This window comes from Lindgomyces ingoldianus (assembly GCF_010093535.1).
Source record: "Lindgomyces ingoldianus strain ATCC 200398 unplaced genomic scaffold BDR25scaffold_67, whole genome shotgun sequence".
In the NCBI taxonomy this organism is placed as follows: domain Eukaryota; kingdom Fungi; phylum Ascomycota; class Dothideomycetes; order Pleosporales; family Lindgomycetaceae; genus Lindgomyces; species Lindgomyces ingoldianus.
The window spans coordinates 215,352-234,680 of NW_022985228.1; the positions used below are offsets into that span (position 1 = coordinate 215,352).

The window sequence follows — 19,329 nt, forward strand, 5'->3', positions numbered from 1 at the left end:
CTTTTTTTAATTTAGAATAAAATGCTTTACTAGTCTACATAGGTTACCTTAGTTTATTCTTTAAATATAAAGGTTATAGTTAAGCTTTACTTTAATCCTTAGCTTATAGCTACTAAAGCCTTTATTTTATAGAATATTTTCTTTTTATTATTTATAAAGTATAAGTTAATGTCTTTTTATAAATTATTAAATTTATTAAATTTTTCTTTTTTATAAAGTTAATGTTTTTTAACATAATAGTTAAGTGCCTTACATTTATAATTTTCTACTAAGTAGTAAGTTAGTATATAGTCTTCTTTATAAGCAGCTTTTTATTAGAAATAATCGAATCTGCAACTGTTCTAGTAGTTATAGTTAAGCTAACTCTTTAGTTTTTTTTAAGTAGGTAAAGTCTAACATATATAACAGTTTGTTATTTTGCATATTAAATTAGTGCCTTTCTAAGAGTCTCTGTCTAGATGTCTTTTCTACATAGGCTACTAACCTGCTTAGTGTTTATTATTCTAATGCTTTATATAGTACTATTATATGCATTAGTACTAAGAGTATAAACAGTTCTTTAGTCTATGTAGAGTGTTAAGTAGATGTTTTTAGGTCTATCTAAGGTATTCTTAAGTTTATACTAGTTATACAGAGTGTTCTTTCTACTAGCAATTATCTGTGCTATAGAAAGTGCTACTATAGAGAAAACACTATCTATAGTTTTATTATAATATAAAGGCTTTTCTACTTACTGCTAGCTCTAGGAGCAGAGTTTTTAGTTACTTAAAGTTTAGTTCTAGAACTTTAAACCTAGCAGGTCTACCTAGTTCTTTAAACTTTTAGTTATAAATTTTTATAAAGAACTACTATTATTATTTTTTATTTATAATGTTATATTTTACTTTAGCTATTTATTACACTATGCTAAATGTTATGTAGTTATTACTAATGTTTATCTAGTGTAGTAACACTATGCATTCTTTAAAATAATTATGTTATTGCCTACACTTCTAGCATAAGTAACTCTAAAACTATTTAAAAAGCTTTTATGCTAAGGTGCCTAGTGTTTTATTATTAAAGAGGAACTACTTTTATTAATATTTATAACGTACCTAACAGGTTGGCCGGCCACACAGGTTGGCCGGCCACTTTTGCTAAGCCCCTACTAAAACTACCCTATTCTCTCGCAAAACAGCCCACTTTAGCCCTATATAGAGTAATACAACATAAGATATTATTTAGAGTTTACTTCTACTACTTACTTACACGTACGTAAGTTATGCCTAGTCTAATTGCACTGCCTACATTACTTTTATCTTAGCTTACCTTCTTTAGCGCGCACCTGCGTCTTTAGCTTCTTCCTATTACTACGCGCTCTAAACTCCTTTAGAGTAGTTAGACAAGCTCTATCTTTAACTATTAAGGTCTCTTCTGCCTAAATCTGCTTTTTTTTATGTAATTTATATTATGTGGCAGCCTTATTTACTGCTTAAAGCTTTATAATCTTATAGCCTACCTTATTATGTTAATGCTCTAGATAACTATTGTCTACTCCTTATTACCTTACTATATTGCCTTTAGCTGTTTTTATCTCTCTAAAGCTATAATAACTACTCTAGTTAATATCTAGCCTATTATAAAGCTTAACTTGTTAAAGTTATACTTATTTTTATCCTAGATACTGTACTTAGCTTTTATGTTAGCTACTAGGCAAAACTAGCTCTAAATAACCTTTAGATCCTTATAAAGCGCTCTCTTATAATTATACTTATAATTAAACTTTATTATAAACTTAGGGTAGTGCTTAACCTACATACTAGTCTAGTTTAAGCTAACCTAGCCTAGATTGCGCTCTGTAGGCAAGGAATTAGCTATATTAGCTACAGCTGTAAGCCTAAGGGGAAATCTGCGCGTAATAAGCTTAAGTATATACTTAACAACTACTTCCTTCTTAAGCTTAGTTAGATTTCTTAATTTAGGCTAGCATTCTGCTTATAAAGGCTGTCTAGCGCGTTAATTACTTAGTGTTGTGTAAGAGACATTATAAATAGCTGCAGCGTGTTGTAAAAAGAGTTTTAAGTGTTATTTAAAAGCCTAAAGAGCAAGCTGTATCTAACGTTCTTTAGAAGATTTAATCTAGTGTTGTTGTTAAGGCATTATGTAGATAGGTAGAGTTTAGTAGGGGCTTGGCAAAAGTGGCCGGCCAACCCGTGTGGCCGGCCAACCCGTTAGGTACGTTAATGTATCTTTAGATTTAAGTCTTTTTTTTACATTTTTTAACGATTATAAGGTTCTGCAACACCTAATTAAGGCTACTAAAGTTTATAATAACTATTTTTTAATATAGTTTAAAGTAGTTTTTTAAAAAATAGTTTTCTTTACATTACTAGTAAAGTCTTTTATTTAATTTTTCTAATATTTCCTTATCTACAAGGCTATATTTAGTAGTAATAGCTTTTATTATTATAGTAGTATCTTTACTCTTCCTCTTTTAAAAGTGTAGGTAGGCTTTATTCTCTAGCTATTTCTATTACTCTTTAGTTAAAGGCAGCTTATTATGTTCTAAAGCTTAGCTTTTTTTTAAAAAAAGAGCTTTATATATATTTTATATAGGTAAGGTCTATTAGTTTTTTATTATAATAAAGGGCTTTTCTTTTCTAAAGAACAAACGTAGGTTTTTAGAGAGCTTCTCTACACTATTTTTCTTTTTTATGTTTTTTATACCTATTATTATAAAATATTACTTTGATAATAAAAATTTTAAAAGTAGTTAGCTTTTTATTATATGTAAATTTATTTTTTATTATGTTTTTTAAACTGTTATAAAACGTTTAGCAGAGAGCGTTTTAGTCTATCTATCTATAGATAGCTAGTTGTTCTCTAAAATGCGCTGCATAGTATTAGGCTATGTCTTTTTTTTATTTTAAAGGGTCTAGTTTGTTAACTGCAATTTTTTATTTATCTATAGTTTTATAGATAGCTATAAGGGCTTTTTTAAAAGCTTTTACACTACTAAATGTTTTTTTAGTTTTAGAATTTAGTGTAGTGCTGTTTACTTTAAAGTTTATCTAATTATCTCTGTGTAGCTAGAACTAGATTATAAAAGGTTCTTCTAAATGTAATTCTATCTAGGATATTATTTCTACATTAGTTTAAAATGCTTCTTTATTATACTACATATAAAGGTAGTATTTAGTAAAAAAAGAGTAAAGATTTTTAGGTAATCCTTTAAAAGGCTTTAAAAGGGCTAGTCTTAAAGTCTTCTTAGCTGCAATGCTTACTTTTTTAGTTAATATATTCTAAAGTTTAGCTAGCTTTACTTATAATATGTGTATCTAATTTTTAGCAGAGCTTGCTCTGCTTATTATCTTCGGGTTTGCAGAACGAAAAGTTTAGCAGAATCTCCTCTTTTAGACGCGCTAGTTAGTTAGAATTTCTTTAGATAAACCCTAGTAACGCTGTTTCTCTGTTAGCTTATGTGTTTCTTATATTCTTTTTTAAAAAAAATGTATACCTAATGTAAGTGCACTTTTATGCTAATTTGCATGCAGTTTGCTCTAGCATGCGTTGTGTAAAACATATTTAAATTATAGTTAGTTGCGTCTGTTCCACCTCTCTAGCCACATCAGTGTGTTAGGGATTGGCATCAGCCACATTAGTGTGTCGAGGATTGGCATCAGCCGCATCGGTGTGTCGGGGATTGGCATCAGCCACATTGGTGTGTCGAGGATTGGCATCAGCCGCATCGGTGTGTCGGGGATTGGCATCAGCCGCATCAGTGTGTCGGGGTGTCAGATATGCGCACCTACTGTCAAGACAGGAGGAACGCTGGCCGAAAGCTGCTACATAGTACGAGCAATAAGCTCGAACAGTATGTTGCTGCAAATTGCTGCATGTTGCAGCATTTTGCAACAAATTGCAGCATGTGGCAAGCTGGTCGCGTATAGGGCTAGTGCGCGAGGGACTTGGACTGGAAAAACAAAAGCCAAGCAACACGAGAAGAGGAGACAAAAAAAAAAAGAAACATTAATTAATTAATACAATTAATCATTATCCTATACATTATATCCAAAACCCATCATTCATCTTAGGAAGCGTAGAAACAGTGCTTCAATCTGACAAGCCTATAACAACCCGCTCTAGCACTATAGAGTAGAGTACAGCTTAGAATATTATTTAGATACTACTTCTACTTCTTGCTTACACGTTTGCGCGTTATGCCTAGTCTAATTGCACTGTCTGCAGCGCCTTTAGGATTGCTTACCTACTTTAGCTTACACTTGCTTCTGTCAGATTGAAGCACTGTTTCTAGGCTTCCTAAGATGAATAATGGGTTTGGATATGATGTATGGGATGATGATTGATTGTATTGATTTATTGATTCTTTTTCTGCTCTACTTGTGTTGCTTGGCTTTTTGTTTTGCCGATCTGAGTCCCTCGCGCACTTGCCCTATGCGCGACCAGCTTGCAACATGCTGCAGTTTGCTGCAAAATGCTGCAAAATGCTGTAACATGCTGTAACATGCTGCAATTTGCTGCAACATGCAGCAATTTGCAGCAACATACTGTTCGAGCTTATTGCTCGTACTATGTAGCAGCTTTTGTCAAGCGTTCCTCCTGTCTTGACAGTAGATACGCATATCTGACAGCTTCTTTACCTTCTTACTGTCACTACGCGCCCTAACCTCCTTTAGAGCTGTTAAGCGCAGGCCTTTCTAAATGTAGCTGCCTTATTAGCTACCTAAAGCTTAGTAATTTCCTATTACGTTAAACTAGCTTATGCATAATTATTGCTGCCCTTTTTAAGGCTTTTTTTCTAGAGACATTACCCCTCTATAACCCTCTCTATACGTAGAGCTACTTGTAACACAACTAATGTCACGGTCGGCATGCTCAAGCTACAAGCAAGAGGTGGTGTAACTCAACTAGATTAAACTAAGGAGCAGAGGAGCTGCTCTGCGAGTTTAAATATACATGTGTGCCCCCTGCCAAGGCGCTACTCGTAGCACTAGCGTGCTACTCGTTGCGCAAGCGAGGGAGCTGATGCCGCAGAGCATGTGAGGCGGTACACGCCGTCACAACTAATATCTACTAGAGATTGCTACCTGCTGCTGTAATCTACTGTAGTTTGCTGTAATTTACTATAGTTTGCTGTAGTTTGCTGTAGTTTGCTGTAGCTTGCCGTAGTTTGCTGTAATTTGCTGTAGTTTGCTGCAATTTGCTGCAGTTTGCTGCAATTTGCTATAGTTTGCTACAATTTGCTGTAATTTACTTTATGCATTTCTTAACACTAGCAGGTAATCTCTTACTAACACCTCTAGGCATTAGCCTATTATATTTAAACAGTAGTTAAAAAAGCTAAACTAGCAGTTATGCAAGCAAAACAACTTGTTAAGGTATTACATGTACTACATTAATCTTTGCGGCAATAGAGAGGCAGAGGCAGAGGCAGAGGCAGCGCTAGAGCTCCCTAGCACTCTAAGAAATTCCTGCAGAGGCAACAAACTACACAAGCTACAGCTCTACAACTAGAGCTTTAATGCTAAAACAATTAAATTAAAGATATTAGGTAGCAGTATTAGGCATAGCGTAGCAGTATTAGGCGGTAAAAGGAACAGGCGCAATGTGTAACAAGGTAGGCACAGTTAACCACGTAGCCTTCTCTTGCTTATAAAGGTTTAGGCTAGACTTAAGACAACTGCTAGTGCTAGTGCTAGCCCTAGCATTATCTATATATATATTATACTATGCGAGAATACTTAGCTTAAGTATTCTTGTGCGTACCTTTTAGTACAGTAGGGAAAGTTGCATAGTATTAGCTTAGCAGGCAGGGCGTCTACCTTATTACACAACGCTAGAGACTGCAAGGTGCAAAGGGGAGGATGTAAGAGGTATTAAGCAGGAAACACAGGCTACAGAGAGGGAATGCAGGATAGGGGGTAACAAGAGAGAGTAAACCTTAGGGTTAGAGGCAGAGGTACAGAGGCTAAGGAGCCTATATACCCTGTGCAAATCCCTTAGGGTACTTAGGGGTTAGATAGCTATAACATAACTGTAACAAAGGAAGACTATTGTAAAGGCAGGAACGCGTTAAGAGCTAGAGCTAGCTATTATTTACTTTTTTTTTTTAGCTATATTAAGTAGTGTGTTAGAGATTAGCATTAGCTATATTAGTGTGTTAGTAATTAGTTACATGCTATAGTTAAATGTTGTTATTATACATCTATTACCTGTCTAATACTATTTTGCTAAGCATTATACTATAACTATTCTTTAACCTAGACAACCTACTTTAATGCGCTAACTATTACTGTTGTGTAAGAAGAGCACAGGGACCTAGCGTCGCGCACATAGGCCTGGTGTTGCGCCTGTGTTTTAGACAAGCAGCCTAAGACAATTAGCGCCTAAGCTCTCTATAAGCCTCTTATAGTTAATAGACTTGCGTCTTATTGCTCTCTAATTAGCAGTTGCGATAATTACTCTAAGCAAGCTTTGCTTTTACAGATTATTTATAAACTGTTTTAGTATTTTAGAGTTTATAGCTATTTAAAAATTTATTAGAGTAAGTTAATTATTAAATTTAGTTACTTTTTAATATAAAGTTTTTACTTTTTTATAAAAACTAAGTAGCTTATTAATCTTATTACTAATCTATTAAAGTTTCTTAATGTTATCCTAGATACTATTAATTTGTTTTGCTAAGACTTTTTTATTAGCTATTAGAACTTCTATTAATTCTAATAAGGCTATATAAGCTATGTTAGAATTAGAGTTATGTTAAGTAGTTATACTTTTTAAAAGGGTTTAGTGTTTAATGTTACAATCCTTGCTTTAGAAAGCACTTAGGTTAATGTTGTTCCTAAGGATAAAACAGAGGCTAGGGGCTGATAGTAGAGTGTATAGTCCTACGTAACACCTAATAGGCTAATAGAGTAGAGTAGAGTGACTAGATTATAGTTTGTCTCTATAGCAGCAGTATAGTAGTTAGGTTAAACATTCCTGTTAGACAGAATTAGAGGTATATATGTTGCAGATATACAAATAGTATTGCAGCTCTTTAAAAAGCGAGAACGCTACTTAGTCTATGTAAAAAATAAACTAAACATTAAACACACCTTCTAAAGGTTGTTTAAAGTTAGAACTATATACATGTCTAATAGTGCTAAAAACAAGTTGTTTAAGTTTAGATAAGCTTACTATACAGCAAACTTGTCTAACTTACTTATGTAACAGCACAGGCAAGACAATGGGTCCGAATGCGGAGGGAATCCACTCAGAGGCATATGGGAGTGCGTGGGGACTCTGAACCTGGGAATGCCATTAACACCTATAGGCCTTGTACAAAAGAATATCAGAAAACTACTAAGCTAGCTACAGGGGCAAGGTGCGACTAAATACATGAGGGAATAGGGGTAACTGCGGGGGACTGGGTCAAGTCATGGTCGGGGCCGATACGGGGACCCTTCGGATAGGATCCGAGCGATCCGAGATGGAACGATTCGTAGAATCGTTATAACTTAGACTTGTTCTGTTCCCTTAGCCTTCCTTCCTACTAGACAATGCATTCTTCTGTAAGCCTAGGCAGCTGCGCTGCCTCCACGTCTTCCGGTTGGTCTGTAAACAAGCTCTGCCCCAACCTGGCTAGATTGTGGAGTACTTCGGGTGGAGTTACGTCGGTCCAACCATAGACTGTAACAAGTCTCTAGCGTTGCGCCTGTTTCTTTTACCGCCTAATACCGCCACGCCACGCCTAATACTGCTACCTAATATCTTTAATTTAATTGTTTTAGCATTAAAGCTCTAGTTGTAGAGCTGCAGCTTGTATAGTTTATTGCCTCTGCAGGAATTTCTTACAGTGCTAGGGAGCTCTAGCGCTGCCTCTGCCTCTGCCTCTGCCTCTGCCTCTACCTCTTTGTTGTTGCAAAGATTAATAGAGTGCATGTAGTACCTTAACAAGCTGTTTTGCTTGCACAATTGCTAGTTTTGTTTCTTTAACTGCTATTTAAATATAATAGGCTAATGTCTAAAGGTGTTAGTAAGAGATTACCTAGTAGCGTTAAGGTTTACATAAAGTAAATTGCAGCAAATTGCAGCAAACTACAGTAGATTATAGTAGCAGGCAGCAATCTCTAGTAGATATTAGTTGTGTTGCAAGTAGCTCTACGTATAGAGAGGGTTCTAGGGGTGTAATGCCTTTAGAAAAAAAAAGCCTTAAAAAGGGTAGCAATAATTACGCATAACCTAGTGTTAGCGTAATAGGAGATTACTAAGCTTTAAGCAGCTAGCAAGGCAGCTACATTTAGAAAGGCTTGCGCTTAACAGCCCTAAAGGAGTTTAGGGCGCGCAGTAACAGGAAGAAGGCAAAGAAGCAGGTGCAAGCTAAAGTAGATGAGCAATCCTAAAGGCGCTGCGGACAGTGCAATTAGACTAGGCATAACGCGCAAACGTGTAAGTAAGAAGTAGAAGTAGTATCTAAATAATATTCTAGGCTGTACTGTACTATATAGTGCTAGATCGGGTTGTTATAGGCCATAATAGAGTTTCTTGTGGTGTGGTCTTGGCAAAAGTGGGCAACTCAGGCGTGTGAGCAACTGCCAATCCCCGACACACCGATGCGTGCTCGTTTGATAGGCAACTCTTTTCCAACCTTTTTTCGCCATCTGGCTTTTAGGCGCTTGCCCTGCTATCAAGACTTTCTAGCAACGCTGCATCTTTCTACCACCGCGCGGCCTTCCGAGGTTTTGCACGTCGTCCGGTGTCGGCGCACCTAGATCTTGCGCTGACAAAGGCTAAGAATTCTCTGTCTTGCAAGAGCTAGCAGTCACCCCATCTTTGCTCCTTTGGGTTGTGGCATGCTCCCTATGTGACTCGTGCGTGCATGATCCGCTATCGCAAATCACATCATTTCCACCATGGGCCTCGCTAAGAGCAATCGACTGAAAGACCGATGGGCTGGGGAAGAAAGGGCTCACAGGGCGCATTTCCTCCAGCAGCGCATCGTACTTTGCACGTTCTGCCTCTATTAATCGAACCGTTGATGGCTGCCATTCTTTGCTGTGACACTCTAACGCTTCAGCGCATTGCTTTGCAGCCCACTTAGCGATTACTAGCTCCATTATCTTGCACAAGTCGTCTGCTGCACTTTTCTCTCTCAGCGCCGGGTTTTGCGCTACCTCTGGGATACAGGAGATTGATTTGCAAACAGCCTGAGCAATTGCGGATGCAGGTTTTGAGCTTATCTCCCTAGGATCCTTAGTGTTGAACTGCACCAGGCATTCGTGCTGTAGATGCGGGCCGGCCAACTCAACAACAAGAATCAACATGTCTCTCCATGCCTGATGCTCGAACCGTTTAGCATAAGCATCCCTGGTATTGTCTGGGTACTCGTGTAGGTAATGCTCCATTGCTGGGCTGGTGAAATCGCTCATTTTGTCTCTGACGTACCCCAAAAGACGCTCCTGGAGTTTTATAGACTGCTTCTCCGCATCATCGCCGCACTTCTCCCGCAAAGCTGGCAGGAGATCCTTGCGTAGGAGAGGCTTGTTGTTGTCACGCTCGCCGACTCTTGCAGGATCACGGTTCAGCCATTGGCCAACATGGGACATTACAATGCTCATTACCTTCCCCTCCTGCTTCGTGGTCTTAAGGAGAGAGTGGACGTCCGCAAAGCCCAGGTCTGGCGTTGAAAGCACAAATCGATACAGCCTATCGTATACGTCGTCGCCAGCTGTCAAGAAAAAGTTTCGCTGCCGGCAGAGGGTAACATCTTTTTGTTTGTTTTGGTTTTCCAGGTTAGGGTAGAACAGTTGTTGAACATCTGCAGGCTTTCGTATTTGCGGGAGACTCGCCAACTTAATCCAGTCACTGGACTGGACGTCAATGCTGAATTCACTGCGTATTCGAGATATTGAATCGATTACTGAGTGGAACGTGGTGAACCAGAACTGTTGTACTCTTAGTGTTAGTGCGATTCTAATTGCTCTCAGTAATATCCACTTACATCGTCTATCCTGCAGCTCGCCATCCATTCAAATGTAGAAATGTTAAATGTTGCCTGACCAAGCGAGAATTCGCACCATCTTGTAATCATTCGCTTCCAATTCTGATTCCTCCATAGAGTGCACAGTCGCCTCACCGGAAATTTGACTGGACCACTTAGCCGAAGGTGTTCTAGCATTTCCCGCTCTACGTCTGTCTTTGGGCCTTGGAAGAGTGTGTTATCTGAAGACGACAAGGTCGCCAACTCCGTCCATATCTGGCCATGGTTGTCAGGCAGAATCAAATCTTCTCGGTTGGCCCGAAGCTTGATGCGCAGATGCAGTGGCAGTGCGTCTTGTTTAGTATTAGCTCGCATCAGTTAACTTGTCTCAGGGGGGGGGGTTTTAACCTTTGTCGTAAATATCGCAAATCCACCACCGCTCTTCATTGCCACACCCTAAAAGCCGCAGGCGCTTCTTCAGAGCCTCTACTCTATGATTACCCGCCATAAGTTCGGCCTTCTCTCCCACTACCATATCCCACTCTTCAAATGAAGGCCACTCGAACTCCTCTCCCCGCATATCCTCTCTTGCAGCGGCAACATGTCCATCCTGCGCCTGCTTCCAGCTGAGATGATCTAGCATCTTCTTCACCTGCTCTTTGGTGCACGCTATTCTAAGTCGATGACCTGGATCCCTTCGAAGAAGGCCTTGTTCACTGAATATCTCACAAAGCCGCTGCTTGTGCGCCTCATTGATGGATCGGTTTCCGCCGACAGTCCATTCTGGGGTGAGCGCATCGATCGGGAATTTCGCTGTAGCCAGTTGATACGGTTTTGCTTGCTCAGAAACTGACTCTATCTCCTTAAGGGCTAAAGCTTTAGAGTTAGGCTCTTGACAACGCTGCTTCTTCCTTCCCTCGCTAGGGATTGATGGGTTTTGGCGTTTCATTGTACAATGGGTCTGGCGTTGAATGCGAACAAGATAACAGGAAGAAGGAAGGCAGACAGGAATTTGGTTTTATAAAGTGTAAGTCTGAGGACAGGGAGGAAGCGCGGGCGGTAATTAGCTTTAGCGAAGCCACTTTAGTTATTACTCCCAGGGGCAGGGATGCGGGGCGGGAACCACAGGGGCAAGCCTCTCGCATGAGCTGAGAAGTGGTGAAAGGGTAAGCGAGTCAACAAGGTATTAAGATCCAAACAAGGTGAATCGTACCAATGGATTGTAAGGTCTAAAGAGCGAGAGAGAGCTCTGGGCTAACTATATACTGTACGAGAAAGGAGCTAGTCCTAATGAGTGAATAGCGCAGTACATGGGTATAGTATCGCGTGAGACACGTGCGACAAAGCCTCTGGGACAGTCGCCAGACGCAAGGACAAAAGGGGGGGGAAAGCTCTTGCCCAGGGGCAAGCCTTCAGGGAAGAGGGCAGAGGCATAGATGCGGGGAAAGCCTTTAAGGCAGAAGCCAGAGGCATGGATTCAAGGCGGGAAGTTCTTCCCTAGGGGAATCCTTGAGGGCAGAAGTCGTGACAGCAATATGAATTCTTGCCCCTGGGGGCAACCTAACCCTATGGCAGTAGTACTGTTTACCGTGTGACCATCTGTTTGCAATGATGACACTCTGATGCATCGTCAGCATAGTCACACGATAGTCGGATGTGTCGGATGTGTCGTCACACGATGGTCGGATGCATCGGCAGATGCATCAGCACCATAGTCTGTTGCCAAGACCCACCCACTTATTTCGCATATTTATAGACTCCTGCAAAGGACTCCTTGAGCAATGCATTCAATGCAGTTCCTCATGTCTCTGGTGCCTCACATAGCTTCACACCATCAATCACCGTAGTATAATAATACTAATAATAATAGGGTCCAGCCACGGGCTGGGTGACGGATTCCATCCGTTCTCTGCTCGCTTAGGCGGGGCGCTAAACGGAATGCCAAAGTTAGGGTTACAGAACCTTGGGGATCTGTCGCCATATATCAGTTGCTAGATACGTAACAACTAAGTCTATGTTCGACTAGAATAAGCATGACGCAATGTTCTTCGCCGAGAGCTTGGAGGGTCGGCGGGTCGGCGCTTGGCACAGCCCAACCACCGGACCAGCACAACAACATCAACTCGAGGTCGAACTATCCTGTCCGTCTCCACTTCTCCCCACTCTCAATGCATCCCATCTCAGTCGCTGCCTGGATCCGCGAACTCGAAGCTCCCACTCCCACCCGCACTCGACCATATCCTTCTCCCTCGCGCACTTGCAAGCGACGGCAGCCCGACAATTGGGAGGCCCCGCGCCCGCGAAAGCAGGCACGCCGTGTTGTGCTGGGCGAGATGGCGGCGAACGACCAGAACATTTTCATGCCTTCCTCCAAGAGCAAATCGTCACGCCCAAAAAAAAGTATTGACAAGAAGCGCATGCGCACGCCCTCGCCTTCGAAAAATCAGCGCCAATTTCCCGACGACGCGTATTCGTCCGACGATATCGACAATGCGACCCCTCGCCCGGACCGCTTCGCACGCAGCGCATATCCCATTCCTAACCTCTCATACAGAGACGCTATTGCCAACGAGCCCATCGAAGACGGCGACGACCTCCAGGCCTGTTCGCCTACTCGATCGTACACACAGTCGCAATCTTCCAACCGCTCGACCAGCCCCAAGAAGATCACTTCTTTATGGAACGTTGGAAATGGGGTGACATACACACACTTGGCGAACACGACCGCTTCGAAACGTAAGCAGCTCGGTGGAAACGGGTTTGCTCTCTTGGAGAAGCTGGAGGATGTGGGCGATGGGGCTGTAGTGCCTGCAAAACTCAAACAACGGCTGGCGGAGGCGGATATGGGCAAGGTAAAGCAGCACCATTTCGATACATCGGATGAAAGGCCCGTGGACGAGCTGCTGTGGGAGCTGCGGACCATACAGGACATCATTTCGCTGTCGCACCGGTGTTCTGTTAACGGGACCATGGGACTGAGTGGAACAATCGCGTGCACACCAAGGTGCTGGAGCTGGCGTTGGGAAACAATGAGACGAGTGTTGGGTTCCGAAGCGTGTGAGTACTCTTTGGCCCGTCCATGACTTGGGACACTCAAAAGAGCTTTGCTGACCAGAGTGACACCATGCAGAACTGCAGCTAGAATTACACCGGAATATCGCCCCACGCATTCGAACAACCTCACAACTGGCAAGATTGTTGACTACGCCATTCACCTTGAGCCCTCTAGTCGTTCACACGACATTATATCATCCCTTATTGGCATGTCGACCGATTCCATTAACCATGTTGGCTACGAGGGTCTGCGCTCTCGACCTATCGCTGTATCGATCGAGACCAAGACGGAGAGTCGGACTGTGGAGGAGGCGAAGGTACAACTGGGTGTGTGGATGGCGGCGCAGGTGTCACGGATCGAGACACTCGTAGGGCAGCCTACTCCGCTTGGGGTGAAGAAGCCGGCAGCAGAGGCACGGCCTTACCGATTTGAATCGGAGATGGTCACACGAGGTCGACGGAAAAGCCGGGGGAGAGGTGGGAGAATATCGCGAGCCCAGCAGCCACAGACGCAGGAACCAACCCCGACTCCCGCCGTCGTGATGGTCCCGGATCCCTCTGATATCCTCTCACAGACTGAATTTCCACTCGTCGACATCCAATCCGAGGCGTGGTCGCTCTTCTTCGCTCGGGTCATGCCCTCAAACGCTCCCCCGCCATCGAATTCGGATATTCGCAAACCACTGTCGAATATTCAAATCTTCCATTCGGTTCCCTTAGGAAACACGGCGAATACAGTGCAGACATATCGGCTGGTCAAGAGCTTAAAGGTGCTGAGGGATTGGGTCGATGGGGACTTCCGCAAGTGGTGGGATGGGCTTCTAGGGGTTCGCGACGCTGAAGCGGGCGGTGGGTGAGATGGCATCAGTAGCACTTTGTATTGAGACTTGTTGTGAAATACAATAGCGTTTCGCATTGCCCTTTTCTATATATTTACATACCCTGGATGGTGATTTGAGACTGTGTGTCGCTCGTGCAATGGACATCCGTCGCGCCACGAACAGGCCGATTCTTCTGATTCCCCAGTTCGATCCTTGAAGGGTGAGCTGTCTGGCTGCAAGCTATCAGTTGCACTTAACTCTGCGATGTAATCTCTTAGATTATCTTTGTATAGCGAATAGGAGGACACGCTTTAGCTTATTAACATAGAGAAGATAGCGTAAGAAGAGCTTTGTACTTTTAGCTTTTACAGCCAGCCGCCAAAAGTCTGGTTCGCCAAGCCACCAACACGAGTCCACGCCTTCTACCCAGCATCATTGCATTGCAATTGTATGTTAACCACATAGTAATTTAATGCGATTTTAAGATTTCTAGCGTTGCAATATACTTAGTATTTAGTCTAGTACCCACGCGCGGGCTGTACAGCCTATAGGTGTTGAGGCATACTGTAAATAAGCTTTTTAATAACGTACCTAACAGGTTAGCCGGCCACACAGGTTAGCTGGCCACTTTTGCTAAGCCCCTACTAAACTCTACCTATCTACATAATGCCTTAACAATAACACTAGATTAAATTTTCTAAAGAACGTTAGATACAGCTTACTTTTTAAGCTTCTAAATAAGACTTAAAACTCTTCTTATAACATACTATAGCTCTCTATAATGTTTTTTACATAACACTAAGTAATTAACACGCTAGACAGCCTTTATAAGTAGAATATTAGCCTAAATTAAGAAATCTAACTAAGCTTAAAAAAAAGTAGTTATTAATTATATACTTAAGCTTATTACACGCAGATTTCCTTTTAGGCTTACAGCTATAGCTAATGTAAGGACGGAGCTCTGTACCACTACGCCAATACAACCAAAAAGGTGCGAATAATCAACCAACAGTTAATTATTGCGTACAGAATAGTATATATACTCGTCGCACGTAAGCACCATCTCGGCCTTACATTATCCCCCTTCTTAGCAGACGCATGTCCCAGGCGTCACATGACCTACCCGCAGCTCAGAGGCGCCTATGCACATGTCTCGGTTACCGGCCAGAGGCTGACCACCTACAGCCCAGAGGCGCGGGATAAATAACGACGCTTAGTGGCCCACGCCAGCTAAGCCATATACACTAGACCTTCCAGCAGCTACAACGTGGCGCCAGAAGAGGCCGCCTCACGTTTCAGTCTAAAAACTGGCTAAGCTGTCCAAGGTGTGGGTCGAACGCGCGACCGTCCTCGTCGTTGGTTGATTATTATATAAGGACAGAGCTCTGTACCACTACGCCAATACAACCAAAAAGGTGCGAATAATCAACCAACAGTTAATTATTGCGTACAGAATAGTATATATACCCGTCGCACGTAAGCACCATCTCGGCCTTACAGCTAATATAGCTAGTCTCTTGCGCGTAAAGCGTAATCTAGGCTAGGTTAGCTTAAACTAGCCTAGTATGTAGGTTAAGCACTGCTTTAAGTTTATAATTAAGTTTAATTATAAGTATAGTTATAAAAAAGCGCTTTATAAGAATCTAAAGGTTATTTAAAGCTAGTTTACCTAGTAGTGTAACGATTCTCGTTCCATCTCGGGTCGCCCGGAACCCATCCGAAGGGTCCCCGTATCGGCTCCGACCCTGGCTCGACCCTGACTCGACCTGGCCCCGACTCTGCCCTGCCCCCTGCTGTTACCCCTATTCCCTCATGTATTTAGTCGCACCTCCCCCCCCCGTAGCTAGCTCGGTAGTTTTCTGATATCCTTTCGTACAAGGCCTATAGGTGTCAATGGCATTCCCAGGTTCAGAGTCCCCACGCACTCCCATATGCCTCTGAGTGGATTCATACCGCATTCGGACCCATTGTCTTGCCTGCGCCGTTACAAGTAGCTAACATAAAAGCTAAGTATAGTATTTAAAATAAAAATACATATAACTTTAATAAGTTAAGCTTTATAATAGGCTAAATATTAACTAGAGTAGTTATTATAGCTTTAAAAAGATAAAAATAGCTAAAGGTAATATACTAAGGTAATAAAAAGTAGATAATAGGGATCTAAAGCATTAATATAATAAAGTAAGCTATTTTACTTTTTATTATTTTTAAAAGCTGCTAACGTACCTAACAGGTTAGCTAGCCACTTTTGCTAAGCCTCTACTAAAACCACCCTATTCTAGCGCAAAACAGCCTACTTTAGCCCTATATAGAGTAATATAATATAAGATATTATTTAAAGTCTACTTCTGCTACTTTTTTACATATATATAAGTTATGCCTAGTCTAATTACACTGCTTATATTACTTTTAACTTAGCTTACTTTTTTAGCGTGCACTTATGTCTTTAGCTTCTTTCTATTACTACGCGCTTTAAACTCCTTTAGAGTAGTTAAACAAGCTCTATTTTTAACTATTAAAGTTTTTGTTGCCTAAATTTACTTTTTTTTTGTAATTTATATTGCGTAGTAGCCTTATTTACTACTTAAAGCTTTATAATCTTCTTTTATACTAACACTAGCTTATGTGTAATAATTGCTGCCCTCTTTAAAACCGTTTTAAAGGCCTTTATTATAGATGTTAGTAAGCTATTTATATGCCTTTAAATTCTTACCTTTATAAGTATTAATTATAACTTAAATTTAAGAGTATTACTTAAAGTTTATAACTACTAGAGCGTGTTATTAATAGGCAGTAGTAGTAATAAAGTACATAACTAAATGTTAAGGGCTATTTTAACTTATTTTAGGTTAAATAAGACTAAACTAGTGGTTTAAAACCTTTTTTAAATATTACTAAAAGTAATTACTGCATTATAGAAGCGTATAAAGCATAGTAAAAACTTAAGTTTTATAATATAGGTAATTTAGTTGCGCATAAAATTTTTAGCTTAGCACTTATATGCCTTCTTTAAAGAGGCAAAACAACTTACATTAAGAGGCTATAAGAGGTGTAATAAGTGTAAAAGTATATAAATAGTAATAATCTTTTTTTTTATAGTAGTACTAGAAATTAAGTAAGTTATAGCTTTTATAGCTAGTAATAATAAAAAGCTAATAAGTGCTTATAACTTTTTTTTATATGCTTATTAAAGTGCTTTAACTACTGCAGCTTAAGCTTATTTATTGTCTAGCGGTTTTTAGAGACTATAATAACCTAGTTCTAAAGTAGATTTTTTTTATACTAGGCAAAAAAGTAATAGCAGCCCTTAAAGATAATAAAGAGCAGAATAGCCTACTTTATTATGTTAATACTTTAAATAACTATTATCTACTTTTTATTACTTTACTATATTACCTTTAGCTATCTTTATCTCTTTAAAGCTATAATAACTGCTTTAGTTAATATCTAGCCTATTATAAAGCCTACCTTATTAAAGTTATACATGTCTTTATTCTAGATACTATACTTAGCTTTTATATTAGCTACTAGGTAAAACTAGCCCTAGATAATCTTTAGATCTTTATAAAGCGCTTTTTTATAATTATACTTATAATTAAACTTTATTATAAACTTAAAGTAGTGCTTAACTTACATACTAGGCTAGTTTAAGCTAACCTAGCCTAGATTACGCTCTACACGCAAGGAATTAGCTATATTAGCTATAGCTAAAAGCCTAGAGAGAAATCTGTGTGTAATAAGCTTAAGTATATACTTAATAACTGCCTTTTTTTTAAGCTTAGTTAAATTTCTTAATTTAGGCTAGCATTCTGCTTATAAAGGCTGTCTAGCGTGTTAATTACTTAGTGTTATATAAAAAAACATTATAAATAGCTATAGTGTGTTATAAAAAAAGTTTTAAGTCTTATTTAAAAGCCTAAAAAGTAAGCTATATTTAACATTCTTTAGAAAATTTAATCTAGTGTTGTTGTTAAGACATTATGTAGATAGGTAGAGTATAGTAGAGGCTTAGCAAAAGTAGCTAGCTAACCTGTGTAGCTAGCTAACCTGTTAGGTATGTTATTACTTCTTTGCCTAGTATAAAAAAAATTGCTTTAGAACTAGGTTATTATAGTTTGTAAGAATAGCTAGACAATAAATAAGCTTAAGCTGCAGTAGTTAAAGTACTTTAATAAGTATATAAAAAAAATAGTTATAAGCGCTTATTAGCTTTTTATTATTAACAGCTATAAAAGCTATAACTTACTTAATTTCTAGTAGTACTATAAAAAGAATAAAATTATTACTATTTATATGCCTTTATACTTATTACACCTTTTATAGCCTTTTAATCTAGGTTGTTTTGCTCTTTTAAAGAAAGTATCTAAGCGCTAAGCTAAAGATCTTATATATAACTAAATTACTTATATTATAAAACTTAAGTTTCTACTATGCTTTATACACACTTATAATGCAGTAATTACTTTTAGTAATATTTAAGAAAGGTTTTAAAGCACTAGTTTAGTCTTATTTAACCTAAAATAAGTTAAAATAGCTTTTAACATCTAGTTATGTACTTTATTACTACTACTACTTATTAATAATAACCTCTAGCAGTTGTAAACTATAAGTAATACTCTTAAATTTAAGTTATAATTAATGCTTATAAAAGTAAGAATTTAAAAGCATATAAATAGCTTACTAATGTCTATAGTAAAGGCCTTTAAAAAAGCTTTAAAGAGGGTAGCAATTATTACGCATAAGCTAGTATTAGTGTAAAAAGAGATTATAAAGCTTTAAGTAGTAAATAAGGCTGCTACATAACATAGATTACATAAAAGAAAGTAGATTTAAGTAGAAAAACCTTAATAATTAAAGATAAGGCTTATTTAGCTACTTTAAAAAAGTTTAAAGCGTGTAGTAATAGAAAAAAGCTAAAGACATAAGTGTGCACTAAAGAAGGTAAGCTAAGTTAAAAGTAATGTAAGTAGTATAATTAGACTAGGTATAACTTACATATATATAAGTAAGTAGTAAAAGTAGACTCTAAATAATATCTTATGTTATATTGCTTTATACAAGGCTAAAGTAGGCTGTTTTGCGCTAGAATAGAGTGGTTTTAGTAGAGGCTTGGCAAAAGTAGCCGGCTAACCTGTATAGCCGGCTAACCTGTTAGGTACGTTATATAAATTAAAAATAAGTTGCTATGCCTCCTTTAATGTAGCGTAGAACCTCTTCTACCTCTGTGCAGAGTATCTAAGAGTGTTTAATTTAGGATGCTACTTATGTAAAGCTCTTCCTAGCTGCTACTACATGTGCTTAATAAAGTTAAAATTTAGTAAATAAAGTAAAAAGTTAACAACATTAAATTATACTTAGCTATTTAATTATAAGTATAAAGGGTGGTGCAGATTTAAGCGTTATGTTATAAGAATTAATTCCTATAACAATAGTTATACAAAAAACCCCCCCTCTAGCGCCTAAGCATAGCTGTGCGCTAAGATCCTCTGTGTA

The 19,329-nt window shown here is 39.2% G+C and overlaps 2 protein-coding genes across 2 annotated transcripts; one reads left to right on the top strand and one right to left on the bottom strand.

Annotated features, from left to right (window-relative positions):
• Positions 1-8,771: 8,771 nt before the first annotated feature.
• BDR25DRAFT_247182 (uncharacterized protein) lies at positions 8,772-10,910 on the bottom strand (the record flags this gene model as incomplete). The annotated part of the gene is given in 3 exon segments (XM_033685947.1): positions 8,772-9,961; positions 9,979-10,314; positions 10,370-10,910. The coding sequence occupies 3 exon segments, from the start codon at positions 10,908-10,910 to the stop codon at positions 8,772-8,774; spliced, it is 2,067 nt and encodes a 688-aa protein (XP_033539758.1).
• Positions 10,911-11,994: 1,084 nt separating this feature from the next.
• On the top strand, positions 11,995-13,872 carry BDR25DRAFT_320402 (uncharacterized protein; the record flags this gene model as incomplete). Its single annotated transcript, XM_033691897.1, has 2 exons — positions 11,995-13,018; positions 13,100-13,872. 2 exons carry the CDS (start codon positions 11,995-11,997, stop codon positions 13,870-13,872), a joined length of 1,797 nt encoding a protein of 598 aa, XP_033539759.1.
• Positions 13,873-19,329: the final 5,457 nt, after the last annotated feature.